This window comes from Cryptomeria japonica, chromosome 4, assembly GCF_030272615.1.
Source record: "Cryptomeria japonica chromosome 4, Sugi_1.0, whole genome shotgun sequence".
NCBI classification, from domain to species: Eukaryota; Viridiplantae; Streptophyta; class Pinopsida; order Cupressales; family Cupressaceae; genus Cryptomeria; species Cryptomeria japonica.
The window spans coordinates 747153500-747176727 of NC_081408.1; the positions used below are offsets into that span (position 1 = coordinate 747153500).

The 23228-nt window shown below is 35.7% G+C and overlaps 1 protein-coding gene across 1 annotated transcript; it reads left to right on the top strand.

The window, feature by feature from the left end:
* The first annotated feature begins 18443 nt into the window (after nucleotides 1-18443).
* Nucleotides 18444-21421, top strand: LOC131076682 (thiamine phosphate phosphatase-like protein). The gene is made up of 5 exons (XM_058013981.2): nucleotides 18444-19225; nucleotides 19732-19853; nucleotides 20115-20316; nucleotides 20405-20541; nucleotides 20973-21421. Exons 1-5 carry the CDS (start codon nucleotides 18731-18733, stop codon nucleotides 21085-21087), a joined length of 1071 nt encoding a protein of 356 aa, XP_057869964.2. The 5' UTR covers nucleotides 18444-18730; the 3' UTR covers nucleotides 21088-21421.
* The last annotated feature ends 1807 nt before the right edge of the window (nucleotides 21422-23228 follow it).

A 23228-nucleotide genomic window follows, 5' to 3' on the forward strand; every position in this document is an offset into this window, starting at 1 on the left:
CCGACCTTTTTATGAGATCTACACTTCATCCTTTGTATTTTTCGGAAGGATTTATTTGGCGGAGGCCGACCTTGTTGGTTTTACACGTTAGGTCTTGTTCTTCGTGTTTTGATCCCTTTTGGGCCGACCGGATTCTCTTGGATCATATATATCACTGTAATCACGCATTAGAATGTAGAATCAATAGTTAGACTGAGCATAGAAGATAGATTTGAGGATTTGAGGTCCCGGTTGTGACCTATTTATTGGCTTGGTGATGATTGTAATGTATTCATCATTTGTTGTCATTGATGAAACATTCACACACACACACACATATGATTATATTGAATACCGGTGTAACTACAATTGTTTACTCTATCAACCGGTATGTTAGAGGTTATACTAAGAGGTTCATCTCTAACCGATACTTTGTGTAACCGGTATGTGCATAAGAGACAACCTGTGATTATACTAAGTCAACATCAAGATGAAGATCAAGATGGAGATCAAGCGGAGATTCAAGGACAACGGTTCATATGTTTTACTCAAACCAGTATTTAATTGATCCAACCGGTATTTGGTAATTTGTGATGAGTTATCACATTTCGTGATGAGTTACTTGCACTGATTGCTTGGTGGTAATTTTTGTGATGTGTTATGATCACTTGTCCAGATACACTGCACCTAGGAAATTGTGTTCTGATTTCTTAAGGCCGACATGAAATCATAAGGTCTATATATTGACATCACAATGAATTATTTGATATAGAAAAAGTGTTATGTGTGAAAGGAAAAAGAGTTAAGTTGCAAAGTATGCAGAAGAGCAGTGTTGAATATGTTTAGAAGGATCTGATTAAGCAAGTATTGTGCTACTCAAAACAGATCAAACCATTCTTGTTGTTTTGTAACAATTACAGCAAAATCAAATCCCCTAACTAGGTAAGCTCTAACAAGCTTCAATGTATAAATCCTTTAACAGGGTGATCCATTAGTTTGGATTCAGAAATCCTCCACCGAGGTTACTCCTAGCAGGGTACTACCTTTAACATGGTATAAGCTTCTAATCAAGCTTTGGGATCTCTAACAAGATTCGCTCCTAGCAGAGCAGTTTGTAGACCTTAACCAGTTAGTTATCTATTACTGCAGATAGTTAACTTGTGAGTTCCATCTCAACGTGGTTTTGACCTATTTGGGTTTTCCACGTACAAACACTTGTTTTATGGTGGATTCTTTACTTTTTGTGGATGTTGTTATATCATTTTGGATTGCATGCATTATGTTTAAAAGCTTTCTTAAGCTCATCTACTAGTTAGATTTGAAGTAGTTTTATTTTTGGTCACTGATTCACCCCCCCTCTTAGTGCTTTTCAAGTCCATCACTATTATATACTTAAGCATGTTTTAGCAGGTCTGTGAGCTGGTTTTCTGTAACCCGGTTGTTACCGATTGGTTGTAATCAGTTTTCATGTTATAATTCAATCTATTATGCATTGCCTCCATCGTATCCTTGTGTTTCCATTGTGTTTCATCTTGTTGACCAGTTTAGACTGATCTCTTTGAGGTTTCTCCCTACCGGTGACTGCACCAAGTGGTATCAGAGTGAGTTTTTGTTCCGGTTGTCCTGATAATTTTGTTGTAGGGTGGCGAACTATGGATCTGACCTACAGCTGCAGAGGACTGGCAAAAGATGGCGTGGAGAGGAGATAGGAATGGTGGAGCGTGTGGGAATGCAAACCCTATTGTGATGGAGATGCTGCGAGGGATAGAAGCCTGGTTGGAAGCCGTGGAGACAACATAGAGAAGAGGCCGACATATTGAAGATGTAAGTGAAGATGAAGGAGAAGAAGCCCCGACAGAACAAGTAAACCCACCGACGGTTAATCCGGATGAAGAAATTTTTTTGAGGGTTTTAAGTAGGGCTAATACTAAACCACATTTTACCCCACCAGAATATGATGGAAAGTTGGATTCCAATGAATTGATGGATTGGATCTCAGAGATGGAAAAGTATTTTGATTTTGAGAACACCATAGAGGAAAGGAAGGTGAAATATATATGTACCCAGTTGAAAGGTCATGCATCTCTTTGGTGGGAGCATTTGCAGGTCGATAGACAAAGAAGAGGTAAAGAGAAGATTAAGACATGGGATCAGATGGTTGCGAAGCTGAAGTCAAAATTTATATTAATTGATTATCAAGTTAATCTATTCCAGAAGTTGCAGAATTTGAGACAGAAGGAATCTAGTGTGAAGGAGTACAACGAAGCATTTTACAAGTTGAATATCAAATCCGGACATGTTGACGATGAAGTTGAACAAGTTGCAAGATATTTGAATGGATTGTAAATGTCTATACAAGATGAACTCGGTTTGGTCAAATTAGAGAGTGTTGAAGAGGCTTACTAGTATGCCCTAAAAGAAGAAGAGAAGTTAAATCAAGAGAAATGAGCAGAGTCAGAGAGGTCGAGGTGGAAGGTTTACCGAAGGAATATTTCAAGGAGGAAGAGGATATACTAGAGGTAGAGGTACTAGTAGAGATCAAAACAAGGACAAGGAAGTAAGCAAAGAAGGTAATTCATACTGGAGGAGAGAACAGGATGGCTACCAGAAAGAGAATTTTGGAAGACAAGACAAGAGAATATTTAGAGGAGCTTGCTATAAGTGTGGAGGAGAAGGACACTGTGCATTTGAATATAAGAAGACAAAGAATATCAAAAGAGCAACAATGGTGGAAGAAAACCCCAGAGGATCAGATAACAAAACAGAAGATGGAGAACTGTTAATGATGAGGAGAGTTTTGTGTCATACCGGAGAAGATGAAGATCCCTTGCAAAGGAGAAATTTGTTCAAGACCAGATGTAAGGTATCCGGTAAGTGTTGTAAAGTTGTTATTGATAGTGGTAGTTCAGATAATCTTGTTTCAAAAGAGATGGTGAATAGGTTAAAGTTGGAAAGATTGAAGCACCCTAAGACTTATTAGATAGCATGGATTCAGGATGAACATAAGTTGTTGGTAAGTGAGAAATGTTTGGTAAAATTAAAAATTGGGAATTATCATGATGAAGTTTTGTGTGATATTATGCCTATGGACATTTGTCACCTTTTGTTGGGTAGACCTTGGCAGTTTGATAGACAGGGGGTACATGATGGGAAGAAGAACATATACACTATTACGGTAAATGGGATAAAGCAAACCTTGTTACCCTTGGAGGAACCTTTGAAGAGTGAAGTATGTATGAATGTTAGGATTTATTTGGTGGATGGAAGGAAATTCCTGGATGGAATGAGACATGAGAATGTATGTTTTGCCTTATTTCCTAGGAAGACTGAGAAACTGGAATCAAAAGAAGAACAATCAGAGGAGATAAAGGAATTGTTGATAGAATATGAAGACATCGTTTCAGATAACATGTCTAATGGATTACCACCGGTGAGAAGTATCATTAATTGCATGGATTTGATTCCCGAAGCTAGTTTGCCTAACAAAGTTGCACACCGGATGACACCGACAGAGAATGAGGAGTTAAATAGACAAGTGCACGAGTTGTTAAAGAAAGGTTTGATCAGAGAAAGTCTAAGCCCTCGTGCAGTACCATCAGTGTTAGCACCCAAGAAGAATGGAGAATGAAGGATGTGTACTGATTCAAGAGAAATAAACAAGATCCCAGTGAAATACAGGTTTCCTTTGCCTAGGATGGATGACATAATGGACTATTTGAGTGGAACCAAGTGCTTTACCAAGATAGATTTGAAGAGTGGATATCATCAGATCAAAATCAGAGAAGGAGATGAGTGGAAGACAACATTCAAGACAAATGAAGGACTATATGAATGGTTGGTGATGCCTTTTGGGTTAACTAATACACTGAGTACTTTCATGAGGCTAATGAATAAGGTATTGAAGAAATTATTGGGTAAGTTTGTTATTGTGTACTTGGATGATATTTTGATTTTCAGTAAGAGAAAAGAGGAGCATTTATTGCATTTGAGACAAGTTTTACAAATGTTGAGAGAAGAGAAATTGCTGATAAATCTTAAGAAGTGTAATTTCATGAACGAGGAGTTAGTCTATTTGGGATTTGTGATATCTCCTAATGATTTAAAGATGGACCTTGAGAAAGTGAAAGCAATTATTGAGTGGCCAACACCAGAAAGCATTGGAGAAGTAAGATCATTTCATGGATTGGCTAGTTTCTACTAGGAGTTTATTAGAAATTTCAGTTCAATTTGTAACCTTATGACTGAGACCATGTGAGGAGATAAGAAGGAATTTAGGTGGACTACTAGAGCAAACAAAAGTTTTGAGTTATTGAAGCAGAAAGTAACTGAGCAACCTATGTTGTCTTTACTGGATTTCAACAAAGTATTTCAAGTTGATTGTGATGCAAGTGAAACAAATATGCGAGCAGTCTTGAGTCAAGAAGGGAGAGCAATAGCTTATTTCAGTGAGAAGTTGAATGATGCTAGGAGGAGATACTCAGTATATGATCAAGAATTATATGCCATAGTTCAAGCCTTGAAGAAGTGGAGACATTACTTGTTGCCTAAGGAGTTTGTGTTGTATACAAATCATCAAGCCTTGTAGTATTTGAATAGTCAGAGTAAGTTGAATCAGAGACATATGAGATGGGTAGAATTTTTGCAGAGTTACACCTTTGTGTTGAAGCATAGAAGTGGGAAATCTAACAAAGTTGATGATGCATTGAGTAGGAGAAGAAATTTGCTGACAAAGATGAGAGTGACAATATTAGGATTTGAAGAGTTGAAGACCTTGTATGATGATGACCCAGATTTTGGAGAACCTTGGAAAGCATGTAGAGAACCGGTTATGGTGGATAAGAGTAAGCGAATGGATTATTTCATTTAGGATGAGATGTTGTTCAGAGGAGTTCAGTTGTGCATACCTAAGATTTCTATGAGGGAGAATCTGATAAAGGAGAAACATAGTGGAGGGTTAGTCGGACACTTTAGTGTTGACAAAACAGTAGCCTTGGTGAGTGAGCAATACTTTTGGCCCCAGATTCATAAGGATGTTAAGAAATATGTGCAAAGTTATAGAATTTGTCAAGTTGCAAAGGGGAGTAGTCAGAATGCGGGATTGTATAAACCTTTGACAATACCAATAAGATCTTAGGAGGATATAAGCATGGATTTCATACTAGGATTACCTAAAACACAGAGAGGGAATGATTGTATATTTTTGGTGGTGGATAGATTCTCTAAGATGGCTCATTTCATACCTTGTAGGAAGACATCAGATACAATGCATGTAGCAGACCTATTTTCAAGGAAGTAGTGAGATTGCATGGGTTACATAAGAGCATAGTTTTAGACAGAGATACTAAGTTTGTTGGTTATTTTTGGAGGACACTTTTGAAGAAGACGAAGACAAATTTGAAGTTCAGTTCTACTTTTCACCCAAAGACTGATGGACAGACAAAAGTGGTTAACCAGAGCTTAGGAAATTTATTAAGATGTTTGGTGGGAGATAATACCGTAAGTTGGGATTTGATTCTTGCACAAGCATAGTTTGCCTACAATAATTCAATGAATAGGAGTACCGGAAAAACACCTTTTAAGATAGTTACCAGAGTACATCCTAGAGGTATATCAGAATTAAGGGATATTAGCAGTGAAGACTAGAGAAGTTCAGAAGCAGAAGACTTTGTAGACCACATGGCAGCCTTGCATATCCAAGTTAAGTAGCATTTGGAGGACATGAACAACAAGGATAAGGAGAAGGCGTATGAGAAAATGAGACATAAGGAATTTGAAGTTGGTGATGAAGTGATGGTGTATCTGAGAAAAGAGATATTCTCGGTTGGAACCTATAACAAGTTGCAGATGAAGAAGTTTGGACCCTGTAAGATCTTGAGAAAATTCAGTTCTAAAAATGCATATGAAGTGGAGTTACCGGATGACTTGAATGTATCACCTATATTCAATATTGCAGACCTTCATGAGTATCATCAACCGGAATTTAGGGAAGACAGTATAACAGACTTGGAGAAACAGTTGCCCCGAAAGGAACCAGATCAAATTGAGGATATTTTGGACAGTAGAATTGTGCGTAGTATCTAGAGCAGTCAGTATCAAGAGTACCTAGTGAAGTGGAAGGGCAAATTAGTTGAAGATTCATCTTGGATTTCTTAGGCAGAGGTAGGCCGCCTAAATTTCCTCTGACCCCAGCAAAGTGAGAGACTCGATTTTTCAATAACCTCGGATGTGTGATGTAGGAGCATCCCTGGTTCATGGTAATCTTGCATCAACCAAAAATATTTCTTTTGTTTTTCTTTTTGTTTGCAATTTTAGCATTTATTTCTATGTGTACCAGTTTTGGCTTACTGGATCCATGTGGAGTTGGATTCTACTTGAAGACTTGATCATCTTTCTTATTTCCAAACCGCATCACATTTGGATCATTTTCTGACGAGTTATCGCTATCGGTTTCCATGTCAGTTTCTTGTTACCGGCTAACAGTTTCTTGTTACTGGTTACTTGGACCTATTTTGGTGATCTACTGGATCCCCTTCTGAAGCTTGCAAAACCTTGGGCATTGATTATGATGTTCCTTAGCGTGTGGCCGACCTTTTTCTATGATCTACACTTCATCCTTTGGATTTTCCAGAAGGATTTCTTTGGCAGAGGCCGACCTTGTTGGTTTTACACGTTAGGTCTTTTTCTTTGGGTTTTGATCCCTTTTGGACTGACCAGATCCTCTTGGATCGTATATATCATTGTAATCATGCAATATAATATAGAATCAAGTAGTTAGACTAAGCATAGAAGATATATCTAAGGATTTGAGGTCCCGGTTGTGACCTATTCTATACTTGAGCATGTTTTATTAGGCCTGTGAGCCGGTTTTCTGTAACTTGGTTGTTACTGGTTGGTTGTAATAAGTTTTCATGTTATAATTCAATCTATTATGCATTGCCTCCATCGTATCCTTGTGTTTCTGTTGCGTTTACTCTTGATGGTCATTTCAGACTGATCTCTTTGAGGTTTCTCCCTACCGGTGACTGCACCATATTTGGTGATGCCAAAATTCATGGTTGCACCTCCTGAAATAAAGACAAACAATGGTTATGAAAGGTACCCTATAAAAAATGTGAGACTCAATTACTTAAAATATGTGGAACAAAATACTTCAAAAAAAACTACATTAACACTTTTTAAAAATAGTAATTAATTATTTAAACAATGTTACATCAAAATAAATAAACTAAAGTAACAAGGTCACATTGTTGCAAAGTTATTGCCAAAAGCTGGTAGGACTATTTTGTTCTTTGAAGTGTAGGTAAATTGAGAGCAGCATTGGTCTGATCAAGCTAGTATCAACCTTTGAACTATCAAACATTTTCTAAATCGTTATCCACGTTGTAATGAAGTTCTTGCCAAATGGCTAGTTTAAGAGTTTTAGAAAGTAGGATACTTGATAGAGCCCAAATGGTTATGCCCGCTAGATTATGCACAAATTTGATTATTCCTCGAGTTAATAGCAAGATCTAATAAGTGAGACATTAGAAAAAAATTCTAGTACTAAATTAAAAATTAAATATTTATTGTATTGTAGACCTTCATATATATTCTTCTATTAAATAGTTAATTTGAAAAGATTAATTTATTTAATTCATTTCATATTCTTCTATTAATTAATTTAATTGAAACATTTTATTAATTAATTCATTATCTCCCTTTCTTCCAATCAATTAATTAAATATCTAATATTTAATTATTCTTCTATCCACTATCCTATAGTCTCATCAATTAAATAATTCCTTAATTATTTAATTTCCTTTTCCAACTCACCTCATCTCCACATCATCTTCTTCTTTTGCCAACTCATCAATCATGCAGCTAAAGATATTAATATTTTTAATATTAATATGCATCATTATCTTCAACTTCGAAATTTTTTCTTCAAATAATGTGCACGTACACACATTCCTCAACCTCCCTATATTCTCTCCAACCTTTCTACATATTTGGAGGAAGTTGAGTCCACTTGTCCTCTTATCCCTAAATATTGTCCAACTATCCTATATTCTCTCAAGTCTTCTCCTTAGTCAAGGTGAGATGAATGACACTTGGCTTCTCCTTCCACCTTTTCCTCCATCCTATAGGTGTAGGAGGAACATCTTCCACCTTTATCTCTCACATCTCAACCTCTTGCTCATAGCCATCCAAAAAGCAAGATTTAATCAGGATTGTTGATCTCTGCCACCTAAGCTTATGCACTCAAAAATCTATAAATAGAGGTCTCCTAAGCCATTTTTGAAACTAATAGCTTATCTTATAGTCAATTAGGAGTCTTTATCTTTGCATTTGTGAGCTCATTTGCTTAGCATTTTTAGATTTTTTGAGCAATTTAGCATAAATCATTTTCATAGCATAGTTTTGCATATCATATTATCTATTAGTCCATTCCACACTTGCCATCTTAGAAGCTACTAGTGCTTGTCTGAGAGAAAAATCATTTGCAACAAAAAACAACGGGGTTAGGACACAATGAGACATAAATCATGAAGGTATAATCTTTTATTTTGCTTTTTCATTTCATATTGTTTTATTGGTTGAATCTTGAGTTATATTTGCATGATGGACTAATGAGTTTGCAGGTAATTTCTCTGAGGTGAAACTTAAGTGGATACAAATATCATAATTAATTTTTCAACAAGAGATTTGGTATGTGCATGATACTCAAAAAATGTAAAACATCCTACTTCTAAATGGATTTTGGCCATGCCTCTAATTGTTTAGACAAATGATGTATCTTGATCATAAACAAATTCTTATCAAATTTGTTCCTATTTGAATTTTAGCCATTCATCTTAATACTCGAGTTTTATTTTTCATATATCATTTCTTATAGACACTTGTTAATTAGCAAAAACTTAATATTTTATTTCAATATAATTAGTAAAACAATTTGAAATCTTAAAGTTATGAAATCAATTTTTAAAATTACATTGTATAAAAGGACAATTATATAGTAGTGATTTTAATAATAATACTATTATGGAGAAAAAAAAACCTTAAATATGGGTCATTAGGTTTATTTAGATACATCTATATTGTAAAAATATTAATTACAAGCAACAATATAAAAAAAATTAATTGTGCAATAATCTCCTTTCTTAATGTATGGAATCTTTTGTAATTGTTTGTTTTTGTTCCTAAAACATCTTAAATGTATTAAATGTTTATGTCTTAGCTTTAGATTTAATAATAAAAAAAAAGTATTCCAAGAAATCTATCCTCATAGCTCATAGTTTTCTATCAATTAAATGGATGATAATTTATTTTTTGAAAAAGGAATATTATTAATATTATTTTGAGAAAAAAGTGTTATGTTATGGCGAGTGTAGGAGAAGGACACGCTGAAGGTAGATTCGAAGGTTGGCAGGGTTAGGAAGTTTGCGGTAGAAGCCAATGGTGGGATAAGGATGAAGAAGTCGATTTTCAAAGAAAAATCACCACCAACAATAACATAGACCATATTCCTCAATGGGTTTTTGTACAAGGAAGATGGGTCGACAAATGTTGCAATAGCACAAGAAATCAAAAGCAATCATGGCAGATAAGAAACCCTAAGGTTCCTATAAATTGGGATAGCAGGCGACAAGAATATCATAATTTTCAATTGCTCAACAAGGCTGGTAGAAATTGATTGCCTTGGCTTCGAACCTATCCTGGGGAACAAAGGAGTTTTAAAAATCCACCAAAAAATAATAACATTACCACAACATTACGAAAAAATGGATTCATCGAGAATAAAAGGGGATGGATTAAAAAATCAAAAGAAGACAATTTAGACATCTGGAGAAATCGTTGGCAAGATAACCTAAGCTAAATCAAAAGAAGGAAACAATGAAGAAGATAAGAAAGCTTTGAAGGCTTAGGACAACCCTACCACTAAAGAAGACACAATAAAAGATGAATATATTAAAGTGTGGAGGAGTAACCTTAAAAACAAAGCAATCTTTGTAAAATGGGAAGGAGGATTGTTGTAAAAAGAAACACTGTCAAATTCATGCCAAAAACAATGGAAATAACAAGTATCAATTAAATCACTAATCAACAACTACTTCTTTATAGTGTTCAAAAAATAGTTTTAAGGTTAGGGAAGCCTTTCAAAATCCCTTTATCTCTAGGCATCTTGTTTTATTTGCCTTGTCTTTTCTTATCTGGTAGGTTGTTGATAGTTTTCAAGGGCCTAGTCCAGATTGTGGTTGTTTTTGGTTATGGGCTAGTCATGATTTTTGGTGTATGAAGTCTCTGTCTCAGGTCAAGGGAGCCAGAAACATCCATGTTGTTTGGTTGAGGGTGCATTCTAACCCTCATCATATTTTGAATCTTTAGCCTAGTTGGTGCAGCCAACTTGATTTATATTGATTATATCTTAAGTGTTTGGCTGGTTCTTCCTACTGGTGTTTGTTGGCTTTTGTCGGCTCAGTTTTGTGTGGGCTGCTGGTTTTCCTGGTTAATTTTCTTTGGTAGTGTTGTTCTTTGGGTTCCAGATCCTGGTAAAATTTGAGGGTTTCGGGTCCCTCCAAAACCTATTGTAAGGGGTTTTGGGTCCCCTCAAAACCTATTTTTCCATAATAAAAAAACAACTACTTCTTTATTGAATTTCAAAACTCATAGGAAAAAGAAGAGGTTTAGCAGGGAGGTCCATATTTCCTAAAAGGAACAAAATTACACCCGATCAATTGGTGTCCTAGTTTTAACCCTTGACTACACACCATTGATTCCTATAAAACCTGATTTCGTATGTATAATTTTCCTTCAAAATATTGGAATCAAGACATTCTACAAGATATCTTTAAATATGTAGGGGCTCTGGAGTTGATCAATTTGATCTTGGAAGACAAAACATGGGGATCATATGTTAGGGTCTACATCAATATCAACACAAATTATAGAATCCCTAAGTTCTTGGATGTATACGGAGACGGGAGATCCTAGATGCAAAAATTGGAAAGATAAGATCAAAATTTTCTATGCCCTAGATGCCAATCTAAAGAACACATTGGCCTAAAATGTTATATAGCAGATCCATGTAATCCAAAAAGAGAGGAGAGTACTAATGTGGATCTCAGAAAAAAAATTACAGGGGTTTTGGGATCCAATTGCCGAAGAATGCAGAATATTGGAAAGTAATAATTTAATGGAGGAAGTCTGATTTCCCAATAGCTTAGATGAAATAAATCTAGCAGTAGACAACAACAACAACGACAACAACAACAGTAATGGAAATCAAACTACAATTGAGTAGGAGATTAAAATCCAATATAAAGAAGCAAAACTAAAGGAGGATATGATAACGCCCAAAGCTGCAAATGAAATTTATCAGGAGGCATTTCAATCCTTGGATAATAGTGAAGAAGAAACTGAATAGGATTTGGAAGAGAAGGAAGAATCTGCCTTTATCAAAGTAACTCCTCAAAGAGACAAAGAAAATCAAATTACCTTAGATCCTCAACAAGTAGAGGAAATTATCAAAGAGAATGAAGAAGATGCTAATGAGGTGGATATTGGGATAGAGATGAATGACATTGGGCAGGAAGACTCAAATACTGAATGTGGATTTGAGGAAGAGAAAATTGGTCAGTTGGAAGAAAGTGGGTTGGAACAATCTGAATCAAAGATCAAAAAACCAAACTATGAAGAAAAGAAGTCTAGGGGTACAAAATCTAACAAAACAAAATTAGTTATGGCAGGGAGTGCCAAGGGTCAGAGGAAACTAAGGAGTGGGAGGGATATTGCCCCTCTCAAGGAAGCATGAGGGTCATTACATGGAATGTTAGGGGTTTAAACGCCCTTGGCAAATGGTGCAACATTAAGCACCAAATTGACAACAACAAGTCAAATATGATTCTTTTACAAGAAACCAAATGGAACATGGAGGCAAGTATCTTAAAAATGAAATACTAGAGGAAATGGGAAGGGTCTTTTGTGGAATTAGTAGGTGCCTCAGGAGGATTCAGAATTCTCTTTAATCCTTCAACAATTAAATGTGTTGATGCAGTAAAAAATCCAAACTAGATGGCGGTTAATTGCAGATGTTTGAGACAAAACAAGCATATCATAGTGATAAATGTAAATGGCCCTACCCCTACCATTGCTAAAAGGGAGGTTTGACAAGAAATCACTATGCGATTGAGCCATCATGAGGACATAATCATAATTGGAGGGGATTTCAATGCAACTCTGAATAATTTGGAAAAACAAGGAGTGCAACAAATTTCCAAAATCTGATTGGATTTCCAGAAATTTGTTGATGATAACAATCTTAGAGAAATTCAAAATAGAAATAAAAAATATACATGGACTAATAGGCGGAAAGGATTTACCAATATTGAAGAAAAATTGGATAGATTTTTTATTTGAGGTAAATGGAAGGACACTATGGATTTATATGTTGTTGAGATACTACCCAATCAACCAAGAAGGGGGATGCCCTTTTAGATTTGAGAATATGTGGCTGAGAGATCCCAAAATCTTAGATTATGTAGGAGCATGGTGGTCTAAACCAATCTTGGGAAATCATTCATTCCTATTCAAATTAAGTAAGAAGCTAACTCATATCAAGCACAAGTTGAAAGAATGGAATAAACAGCATTTCAAAAACATTTTCACATAAAAGGAAAGGGCAGAAACTAAATTAAGATTGTTGAATAAAACAATTATTGAAAAAGGAATGAGAGCAGAAGAATATGAAAAAGAAAAAAGTTTGAGAGTAGAACAAGTAGAAATTGTAGCCAGGGAGGAATCTAGAGAAATATGGCTTAGAGAGGGAGATAAAAATACAAAGTTATTTCATAACTCAGCCTCGAATAACAAAATTGGAAACATAATAGTAGAGATAGAGAAAGAAGATGGAACGAAAAAACAAATCTTGGAGGAAGTTAATCTAGAAGCCATCAGATACTTTCAAAATATTCTAAATAAAGAAGCCACAAATCATGAAGAAAAAAGAAGTAGATTATTAGACAACATTCCTCCAATTGTCAAGGAGGAGGATAACAAGGAATTGTTTAAAGAAGTTTACATGGAAGAAGTCAAACTACTAGTCTTTCAATTGGGAGCAGATAAGGCCCCTGGGCTAGATGGTTTCACAACAAACTTCTTCCAATTCTTTTGGGAAATAATAAAGGAGGATCTTCATAAAGCAGTGAAAGAATCCAAGAGAAAAAAGTCTATGTTGGGTTCTTTCAATCACACATTCCTAGTCTTAATCCCCAAGAAAAAGGATGCCAAGAATATGGGAGATTATAGACCCATTTCCCTGTGCAATACAGTTTAAAAAGTAGTTACTAGGATCATTGCGAACAGGCTAAAAAAGGTGCTAGATAATGTCATATCAAAGGAACATAGTGGCATTTCTCTAGGCAGATCGATAGCTAAAGGTATCATTGTTGCACATGAAACTATCCATATAGCCAAAAAAGCCAGAATTCCTACAATGATCATCAAATTGGATATACTCAAATCTTATGACTTGGTATGCAAACAATTTCTATTAAAAGTTCTCAGAAAATTTGGATTTGATGATAAAGATCAACTGGGTAGGAAGTTGTATTGCAAATCCAAAATTCTTGGTGTTGGTCAATGGGAAGGTGCAAGGTTTCTTCAGTTCAACAAGAGGAATAAGGAAAGGAGACCCTCTATCTCCATTTCTCTTTACAATAATGGTTGAGGCATTGGGAAGGGACATTAATAAGGCCAGGATGTATGGGCTCTAGAAAGGTATCCTAGCCACTCTAGGTGTAGAGCCAATCACTCACCAACAATTCGTTGATACCATACTGTTTGGAGATGAATCAAGGAGAGAAGCCATAAACATCAAGAAGCTATTGGATGACTACAACAAGGCTTCAAGACAAAGCATTAATTGGAGAAAATTAGAAGTTTTCTTTTTAAATGTTCAACCTAGATTACAAAGAGACATAGCTCAAATCCTAGATCTCAGAGTGGCCAACTTCCCAGGGAGATTTCTAGGAATGCCTCTATTTGAAGGAATTAATAAGAAGGATTTTTGGGACAAACTCATTAATAGTTGCAGAGGTCAAATGGAATCCTAGAAAGGTCAATGGCTCACTTCAACATGTAGAATCCTATTAATGATAAAAGCAGTTTTATCAGCCATACCTATCTACTCAATTTCATGCATGACAATTCACAGACCAATGGAGGATATATCATAATACTAATCATGAGGCGCTTTTTTTGGAATGGGCCTAATGATTCCCATAAAATACCTCTCATTTCTTGGGATAAAATTTGCAAGCCTCAGGATGCTGGAGAGGCAAGGGTGAAGTAGCTATGGATAATGAATATGGCTATGGGGGCCAAGCTGGTATGGAGCCTGTATAAGGATAATCACAAATGGGTTAAAATCCTCAAGAAAAAATACTTGGATTTAGATGAACCAGGGACAATTCTAACAATAAGGAACCCTCCGAAAGGATAAGCTATATGGAATTTTGTTTTAGAAAATTAGGAGATTATAACTAAAAATGTTACTTTAGATGTTAAAAATGTCTAGTCAACATCTTTCTAGGGTGATACATGGGAAGGGTTTCCAACAATTAAATACACTTCCACTCTAGAAGAGATCATGGAGGAAACAATTAGGTGTTTGGAGACTAAAATCCACAATTACAGGGAGACATTTGAGAAAAATGAGATTACCAAATAAAAGTAGAAAGATTTATCAATCTTAAATGCCCCAAAAGAGAAAAAAGAGAGATTAGCAACAATCTTGAAAGACAAAGCCTTCACCTTATTAGAGGGGGAAGACACAATGGCCAAAGGATTTATTATGGGGTAAGCATTATCTTCCTAAAGTAGGGGTTTTCTCATGGCTGGCAATACAAAACAAAATTCTCACACAGGACAAACTTAACAAAATAGGAATTAGTGGACCAAGTAGATGCCCTTTATGTGAGAAATAGGAAGAATAGGCCAATCATCTTTTGTATAGGTGTAAATTATTGGATAGTTGCTGGAAGCACTTCACAAATAAGTTAAACTTTGTTGGACCCTACTCGCAGACCTTGAAAGAGTTTTTTATCCTATGGCCAAAGTATCAATATAAAGGGATCTTTAGTAGCATTTGGAAATGTCTTCCATCAACTATCATTTAGGGACTATGGAAAGAACGTAATAGGAGGATTTTTAAAGAAGCAACACTACCTTTTAAGGTTTTTCTACAAAAAATGAAAGCAAGCATAACAGAATTGGTGAACTTAGCAGCAAGAAACTTACCTCTTAAAGGAATCATTTACACCAATAAGGATGATGATCTAATGAAGCAATTCCTAGATCTTATAGTGACAACTTTGCAGGGATCAGAGAAAGTCAAGCATAAAAATGAACTCAAGAAAAATACAACCTAGATAGTTCCTGAAGATGGCTAGGTCAACATCAATTTTGATGGAGCAACTAGGGATAATCCCGGGCTGAGTGGAATTGGAGTAATTGTGAGAAACAATCTTGGAGAGTCATTTGATGAAATATTATAACTCATTAGTAGGGCCACAAATAATGAGGCAAAATTCAGAGCTATGTTAAGAGGATTGGAGATTGGCAGGGAATTGGGCTTGGACAAAGTCCATTTCGAAGGAGATTCTCTAATCATTGTGAATGCTATAAGGATAGTACAAACACCCAATTGAAAATTAAACAAGTGGTTAACTATGATCAAAGCCCTCTCTAGGAATTTTTAGGATTTCAAACAGACAGGGCAATAGGTGAGCAAATGAACTAGCTAAAAAAGTTGTGGATGAACAAAAAAAATTCACCATCAAATTGGTAGCTTATAGATGAGTTGGCATTGTTGGAACGTTTCTCAAAATGACAATTAAGGATATGGCGTCAACACACAATTATGAAATTTGGCACAAAATCATATACTTAGTGTCATGAAGCCTAAGTGAAATCTGAAGAAAGATTATTTTAATAAATGTTTACTCAAGGTCGCATGTTTGGGAGGGGGAAGGAAAAAGTGTCCATTTTTAAATTAAGCACCCTTTGATTCGGATCCGCCAAAAACACAACATAATAATATCTTGAAGCATGAGAAACCACTGCCATATCAATTAAGTCATATTTTCCTTAAAAGGTTTCACCTAATACTTATGAGGACACTCATTACTCCAAGTGGTGTTGGGATTTAAAAAGACAGGTAAGGGCTGGCCATACTCCTCATTCTGCTATTAGTGAAGGAGAAGAATAGAGGGTGAGAGAAAAAATGGACACTCCAATCTTTTTGGAGTCCACTAAGAGATATATTGCTTTCTCGGGGATATTAATAGACAAGCATCTGTTGGCGATGATGTAGTCCAGGCAACCATTAATTCTACATGCAGTAAAGAAAGTTCTAGGGGAAGGATTATTGAAGGCCCATCATCGCTACAGAGTAAACTCTGATGTAGCAGCCATGTTCTTGGCCATTATCATTACATGGGGGTTAGCAAGGCAAGGGCCAAGAAATTGTGCCAAATAATTTTTTGCATACTAATTTGGGAGAAATTGATTCTACATTAGACAATATTGATGATAATCTGTTAATCCCCAAACCCCAAAATTATTATATGAGTCGAGGGAATGGGTTGGAGGTGAAGAAGGAACCTATTTTCTAGAATCTGGAGCTGGAATTGTTGGAAGATAGTTGGAACAAGAAAATGAGGAGCATAAACTTCCTCATGAAGGCGGCTTATATGAGTCTGGGGACTCCTAAGGGCTAGGTAAAGCGCTACATGAAGGCATAAAATATTTTGTTGGAGGAGGAGGAGGAATCAATGTTTGATAAGTTGCAAGAGCTCGAGCAAGGAGATGAATGGGGCCCGAGTAGGGGCGAGGAATGGTGTGCAGAGGATTTTAGGAGTGTGGAGGAAATGGCAGATTCAGAGGCACATGTGGACTTTGGACTTGAATGCCCTGTCATTGCCAGAGCTATAGTAGCAAGGAGGATGGAAACCATGGAACTTGCAAAAGATGAGGACTCGAGCTCTGAGGAATCTAATTAACATTATGTTCTGATTCAAGTATGGGAACTGTAGCTATTATAGGTGGTATAGTTAGTTGGGCCCAATTTTGTATTAATGGGCTATATAGATCCTCAACGTGGTCTGCTTGTCGTAGGTTAATGCCTAATTTTGTATATGTAGGGTTGGGATATATTTCCTTTTTTGTTGTTGCATGCAACAAAATGCAGGTGTCTGATTAGGCTGATAGGATAGGAGAAGATATGGTAGGTGGTTACAGGGGAAGATTTTCAAGCTACCTTCCTAAGATGATACTTTACATTGTAAATTTTTTTAATATAAAGGGTGCTACTCTATAAGTAGCTAGTTACTGATTAAAAAATAAATAAATAAAAATTATCATAAAATTTGTAAAAAATAAAAAAGATTAAATATAAAAAATAATAATAATTTTTTGCAAACTAAAAATAAAACATTTAATAATAAAATTACTATCCTCCATCTTGTAAGAATTTAAATATCACTAAGTTGGAGTCTTGTACAGCTTTCTATAGTTATGTGTATCTATTTTCTTCAAAAGGTATGTAGATTATCACCAATGCTAAAAGCAATATTGAATTATAATCCCTTTTTATTTATTTATTATTAACATCTTTGAAGGTATGAGGAAACTTCAAATTCTCTAGGGGAAGCGTATCAATAGTGGTAACTTCGTGCATTCACAAATTTTGATACATGTGACTTGACTAATTATAGCTATTGATTTGGCTTCTAGATAGTAATGATGCATGCTATTGGATCTATTATGCTTCTCTGGGTCAAAAAGTACACATTTCAAAGTGTCACCCATACTTGCTTAAAGATGCCTAGTAATAGTACACTTAAAATTGCCAATACTTATGTACAAATGTTCTAGTAGTTGTGCACTATGGGTACTAATAAAAATGTACAAATGAACAAATTATAATCCGAAAATGTTAAAAATAGACCACTATTTTTTTATTTATTTTTTAACCTAGGGGGTGTCTCCGCTACCCACCCAACGCTCAGCAACCCATTCCCATTCCTTGGGTACCTGAGGTGAGCGAGGCGAAACTAGTCCCCCTAAGGATGGACGTGCATCGGACAAACCCGAGGTGGTGTCGAACCCAAGACCATGAAGAGCATACCCACGACTTAAGCCTTCTCCGCTTATAAGACTGACTAAGCTATTCACCAAAAAAAAAAAAAAACCTTTAAAAATAGACCACTATTAATACTTTTGAAATTTATTAATAAACCTTTTTAAAATAATTTCTTTTAAATTTAGTAATAGGAGGTTGGGTGTGGAAAGAACGTTTCATAACGGCTACTGTGCTGTTCCCCTAAGTTTGGAAGGGTTTGAGGGCTTCTAGAAAACAATTTTAAACAGGCAGCAGATGAGGAACTTTTCAAATAGATACGGGCAATACGAAAGAATATTTTTCAGCATATGCCTGGAAAAAGTCCAAACACTTGTTTTTTAGTTTTTTTGAGAAGTCCACACATTTTTTTATTTTTTTCTGAGAAGTCCAAACACATTTTTTTACTCGTTTCTCCTGTTAAATGAAAAGCTTCAGGCTTGGATACCAGATTCGCTGAAGTCGAAGTCAAGTTGCTGGACGAGCTCAATCTCCAATAATTCTCAAGCTTCCTGCAGAAGCTTTAATTACTCAGCCTCGCAGAAGGATTTAAGGGCTGCGTATTCAAGCGCTGTCAGCAATAAGTCCAATGTTATGGCAAATTGGACATCATTATCGTCGGGTTCGTGCAGTAAAACGTCTTCAAGATGGCTGCAGTTTGTCAGTTTGGAGAATAACAGAACACCTGTAATGAAGCTGGAAGACCTGCGTCTCAGGAAATGTAAGCGCAATGAAAATGGAGTAGATAAGCCTCTTCTTAAGCGGTCGATTTCGAGCTATTATGAAGAGAGGCCAATTTTGAAGAAAGAGGCGGCGACTTTTCGCCAGAGATCGAAGTCCGTCAAGGATGATAAGCGGGCCGTGGAGACGCGCCGATCCAAGGGCTTCAGGATTCTTCCCCCATTCACATCATTAAGCAGTTGCAAGTCCTCCATAAATTCTGAGTTGTTGAGCATGGAAACAGTAGTAGTTTTCGATTTTGATCTCACCATAACAGATTCTGATAGCGATCCTTGGGTTATGAAACAGCTTGGGGTCACTGAACTCTTCGAGTCCTTGCTTCCCACCCTTCCATGGAATACTGTCGTGGTAAGAAACCCTTGAAATTGCAGACGTATGATTTGCACAATGTATGATGTTTTGCACAATGTATGATGTTTATATTGGTTTTGGTTTTGATTGTGTATTTTTTTAATTGTTTCGGATCATTTTTCTCGATTCATGATGTATAGTTTTTGGTTTTCATTTCTTTTCTCTTTTCTCGCTTTCTGATGATGCATCTACTTCCTGGTGATAAATTTGGTGATAAATTTGATCATAAATGTGAAGAAAAAATGTCAAAACCAGAACAATGTGTATAAACCCTAATAATGTTGTAGCAATTTTATTTTTAATGCTTTTTTTTAATTGTTTTGGATCACATGATACAGTGTTTCTGATTTTGATTTCTGTCTCTTTTTGACTTTCTACTTCCAGATGATGGATCATGGATTCCGAAATGTCCAGAACAATCTGTACTAACCCTAGTAATGTTGTAGCCATTTTGATTTTGAATATTTGGAAGTGTTAAGCCTTGGATTTTTTTGTGGGTGCAGGATAAAATGATGGGTGAGCTGCATGGACAGGGGAAGACCATCAGTGACATCGAAGCAAGTGTGAGGACCATTCCTCTGTATCCAGATATCATCAGAGCCATTAAATTTGCCTTCTCTTTAGGGTGAGTTTTAGATTGGGTGGTTTAATGGAGGAGCCCTTAAAAATTTCTCTTTCTTTCTGGTTGAGCTGGTTTTTTGGGGGGGGTTTCAAAGTTGGTCAGGGACTCCCTTTTAGCTGGAGTCCTCAAGTGGTTGAGCTGGTTCTTTTGAATTTTTTCAATGGGGTCTGATATCATTTGTCCAAGTAGCTGAGCCTTCTCCTGTTGGTTGAGATTTGAAGAGATGATTTTCATGGTTTTAATTTCTACTTGATTTTTGAGCAGGTGTGATCTTCGGATTGTGAGTGATGCTAATATCTTTTTCATAAAGACCATCCTTGAGACCCATGACCTGCTTCAGTATTTTACAGAGATTAAGGCAAATCCTGCATTTATTGAGGAGAGTGGGAGATTAAGGATTTTTCCATTCCACCCTTTTACAGTTGCTCCTCATGGCTGCAACCTCTGCCCTCCCAATATGTGCAAGGTCATAATTTTTCTCTTACATATACTTTTTGCCAGTACTCTAGCACAAATTTTCTAGGTTATGCTTAATGCTCTGTTATCTATTGCAGGGAGCAATCATAGATGAGATGCGAAAATCCATAGGAGATGGTTTTAACAAGCGTTTTATTTATCTGGGAGATGGCAGTGGGGATTTCTGCCCTACCTTGAAATTAACAGAAGGAGATGATGTTTTGCCCAGAAAAGAGTAAGAAACTTGACCTCTGTATCATTTTCTGTTGAAAAATACAAAATCTGTTATTTAATTTATTTCATTGTTTTTATGTGTACCAATTGTCAAAATAATACTGAAATATCATTTGATTTATTTGGTTGCTTTTAGGTTGTCTGTAAGATTGCTTTTGATTTTAATTATGTATATTTTTCATTGATATCTATTATATAAGAATGTTCAAAAGACCATCTGATTGTTCCTAAATACCTATTTTAAATTTTTTCTCTTATTTCACTTAATTTAATATCATTTGACCCAATTGACTGTTGTTAGATGTTCAGTTTATAAAATAACTGAAATCTCACTTAATTTAATATCATTTGATTGATTTATTTTGATTATTTCTAGATACCCATTTTTAAAAGATTACTGAAATTTCAGTTAATTTGTTTGATTGTTTTTAGGTATCCACTGTGGAAGCTTATAGAAAAGAATCCCAGTATGGTGAAGGCTAAAGTTCACGGATGGTCTAATGCCAAGGGTGTTGAAGATTTGCTGATGAAATTGCTTATGCCATGATCAGCCATCATGGATTGTATTGGACCCACTTCTGTGGTCTCTGTTATTTTTTTTATGAAGCATGGTGAACGGAAGAAAGTATTCTCCATGTGCTGATACATGTTGTGGTGCCAATGTGAATCAACCAATCTCAAAAATTGATTGGCAACCGTACCCTTGGCTTATTGCAGCATATAAGGTCAAAAATTGTGTGGAATTTCAACATCTTTCAACTAACGATTTCATTCTACAAAGAACTTTTGTTTCTCTTGTTGTGATAGCACGTGGAGTGCTTTTCTAGCTTTAGGCTGTGATTTATAATTAAAAATTTATTAAGTCGAATTATTTCATGGTATACTTTTTATAAGTATATATAATAAAAAAATATGTTAATTAAATATATGTATAAATATAATATAATTAATTTAGTAAAAAAAAATGGAAATTTTAAAAATAATTATAATTATTTGATCTAGAGTGTTTCTAGATTAGATTTTGTATGAGTTTTTTGCATCAAATCTGGAAACACTCTAGATCAATATCTCATGGATTGTGGAAACTTGATGTCTGTTATAATTATTTGTTTATGTGTAAAGAGTAATTATATCTCAATGTCTTTGACAGTAGCCAATGGTTACAAAAACAATCGTCGTGCATGTACAAACAACAACCGACACTTGTGTGTTATGTCATATCAAGGACTATGAACAATTTGTTTGCTTAACTACTTCTCACTAGTTGAGGTGTGGAGAAATGAAGAACACCTCTCTAGTTCATCTGAGGCATTTGGAAGGGAAAGTGAGCCAATGCCATTTCAAAACCTTGGAGTGCCTCTATATTATTAAAATGTTCTTGTAAATGTCATCCAAACCATCATTGGTTAGTCCCTTGACCTCCCTATTAATCTCCTTGTAGACATGATTGATGGAGAAGTTTTTGAAAAAGTGTAGGGTTTATAAAGCCACTTGTAATAGAGATTAAAGGTTTCAATTGTAAACTTGCCTTATTCTGATCGCATTAACAACCAACATTGAATCCCCATCAATCTCAACTTTGTCCACCTTGAGTTGCTTGCATAATCTAAGACCATGAATCAAGGCTTGAAATTTTGCATTTTTATTGGTACCTCTGGGCAGGGGAAATAAGATGCTTCCAATCACCATTCCATTCCAATTCCTAACAATGTAGCTCGTGCCAAAGAGGCTTAAATTACCCCTAGATGCTTCATCAAAGTTTAGCTTATGCCATTTGAAATTGGGGAATTGCCATAGTGCTTCATTCCTTTTGTATTGTGTTGTATGGCCCCTAGCTCCATTAAAGTGGGAATTTTGAGATCAAACCAGGATTTTCTCATACTTGCATCCCATAATGTAAAACTAGAGTTCTTTGAATTTTGTCCTCTAAGATTGCTATTTGCAATCTCCACAATTGTAGCTTCTAGCTCATTTAAGAAAGAGGGCAACTGCTCTCCTTATCTTAAAACACCCTTTTGTTTTGTTCCTTCCATACCTCCCATAATAACATAGAAGGGTTGATGATCCACAAATTTAAGAACATGACTTTTTTATTGATTAATGTGAGATTTTGCCAAGATCAAGGGCACAATGAAAAGTATAAAAATAGAGACAAAAGAATGACAAGAACAAACTGTATTCTCATCAATATGAAAATGATCAACTGGATTCCCCAATACAATGAATATAAGCCTTCTTATATAGGCAAGGCCATATGGATGTACGAGCACACAATCATCACATGTGGCTCAATGAGAAACAAGGGTAGGTAAGAAATACTAGGGGTAGGTAGAAGAAATAATATAATATTCCACAAGAGGTGGATGACCCACCGAATGTCAAGTGTAAGAACAAAACAAGACCACAAAAGTTGGAATTTCTCCTACAAGCTCTATCCCTATGTGCACACTTCCCTAAGTGTCTCAAATCCAAACTACGAAGAGATGCATTATCCTAAGTTAACTTAAGTAAAGTGTAATAATATCCATAATGAATATTTATTTACACCAACACCCCCCTTTAAGTGCAACTTAGGGGAATGAAGACTCAAGTCAACAATGCAAGATGGGTCCCGGCTACTAGGCCATGATAGGTACCCATGTACAATATGCAAATGCAAGCAAAACTATGTAATGCAATCTCTCACAA

Excerpts from the sequence above, each read along its gene's own strand:
- LOC131076682 (XM_058013981.2), top strand. The coding sequence starts at position 18,731 with ATGGCAAATTGGACATCATTATCGTCGGGTTCGTGCAGTAAAACGTCT. Across the intron at positions 19,854-20,114 it reads AAATTTGCCTTCTCTTTAGG|GTGTGATCTTCGGATTGTGA; the intron begins GTGAGTTTTAGA and ends ATTTTTGAGCAG. Across the intron at positions 20,317-20,404 it reads GCCCTCCCAATATGTGCAAG|GGAGCAATCATAGATGAGAT; the intron begins GTCATAATTTTT and ends TATCTATTGCAG.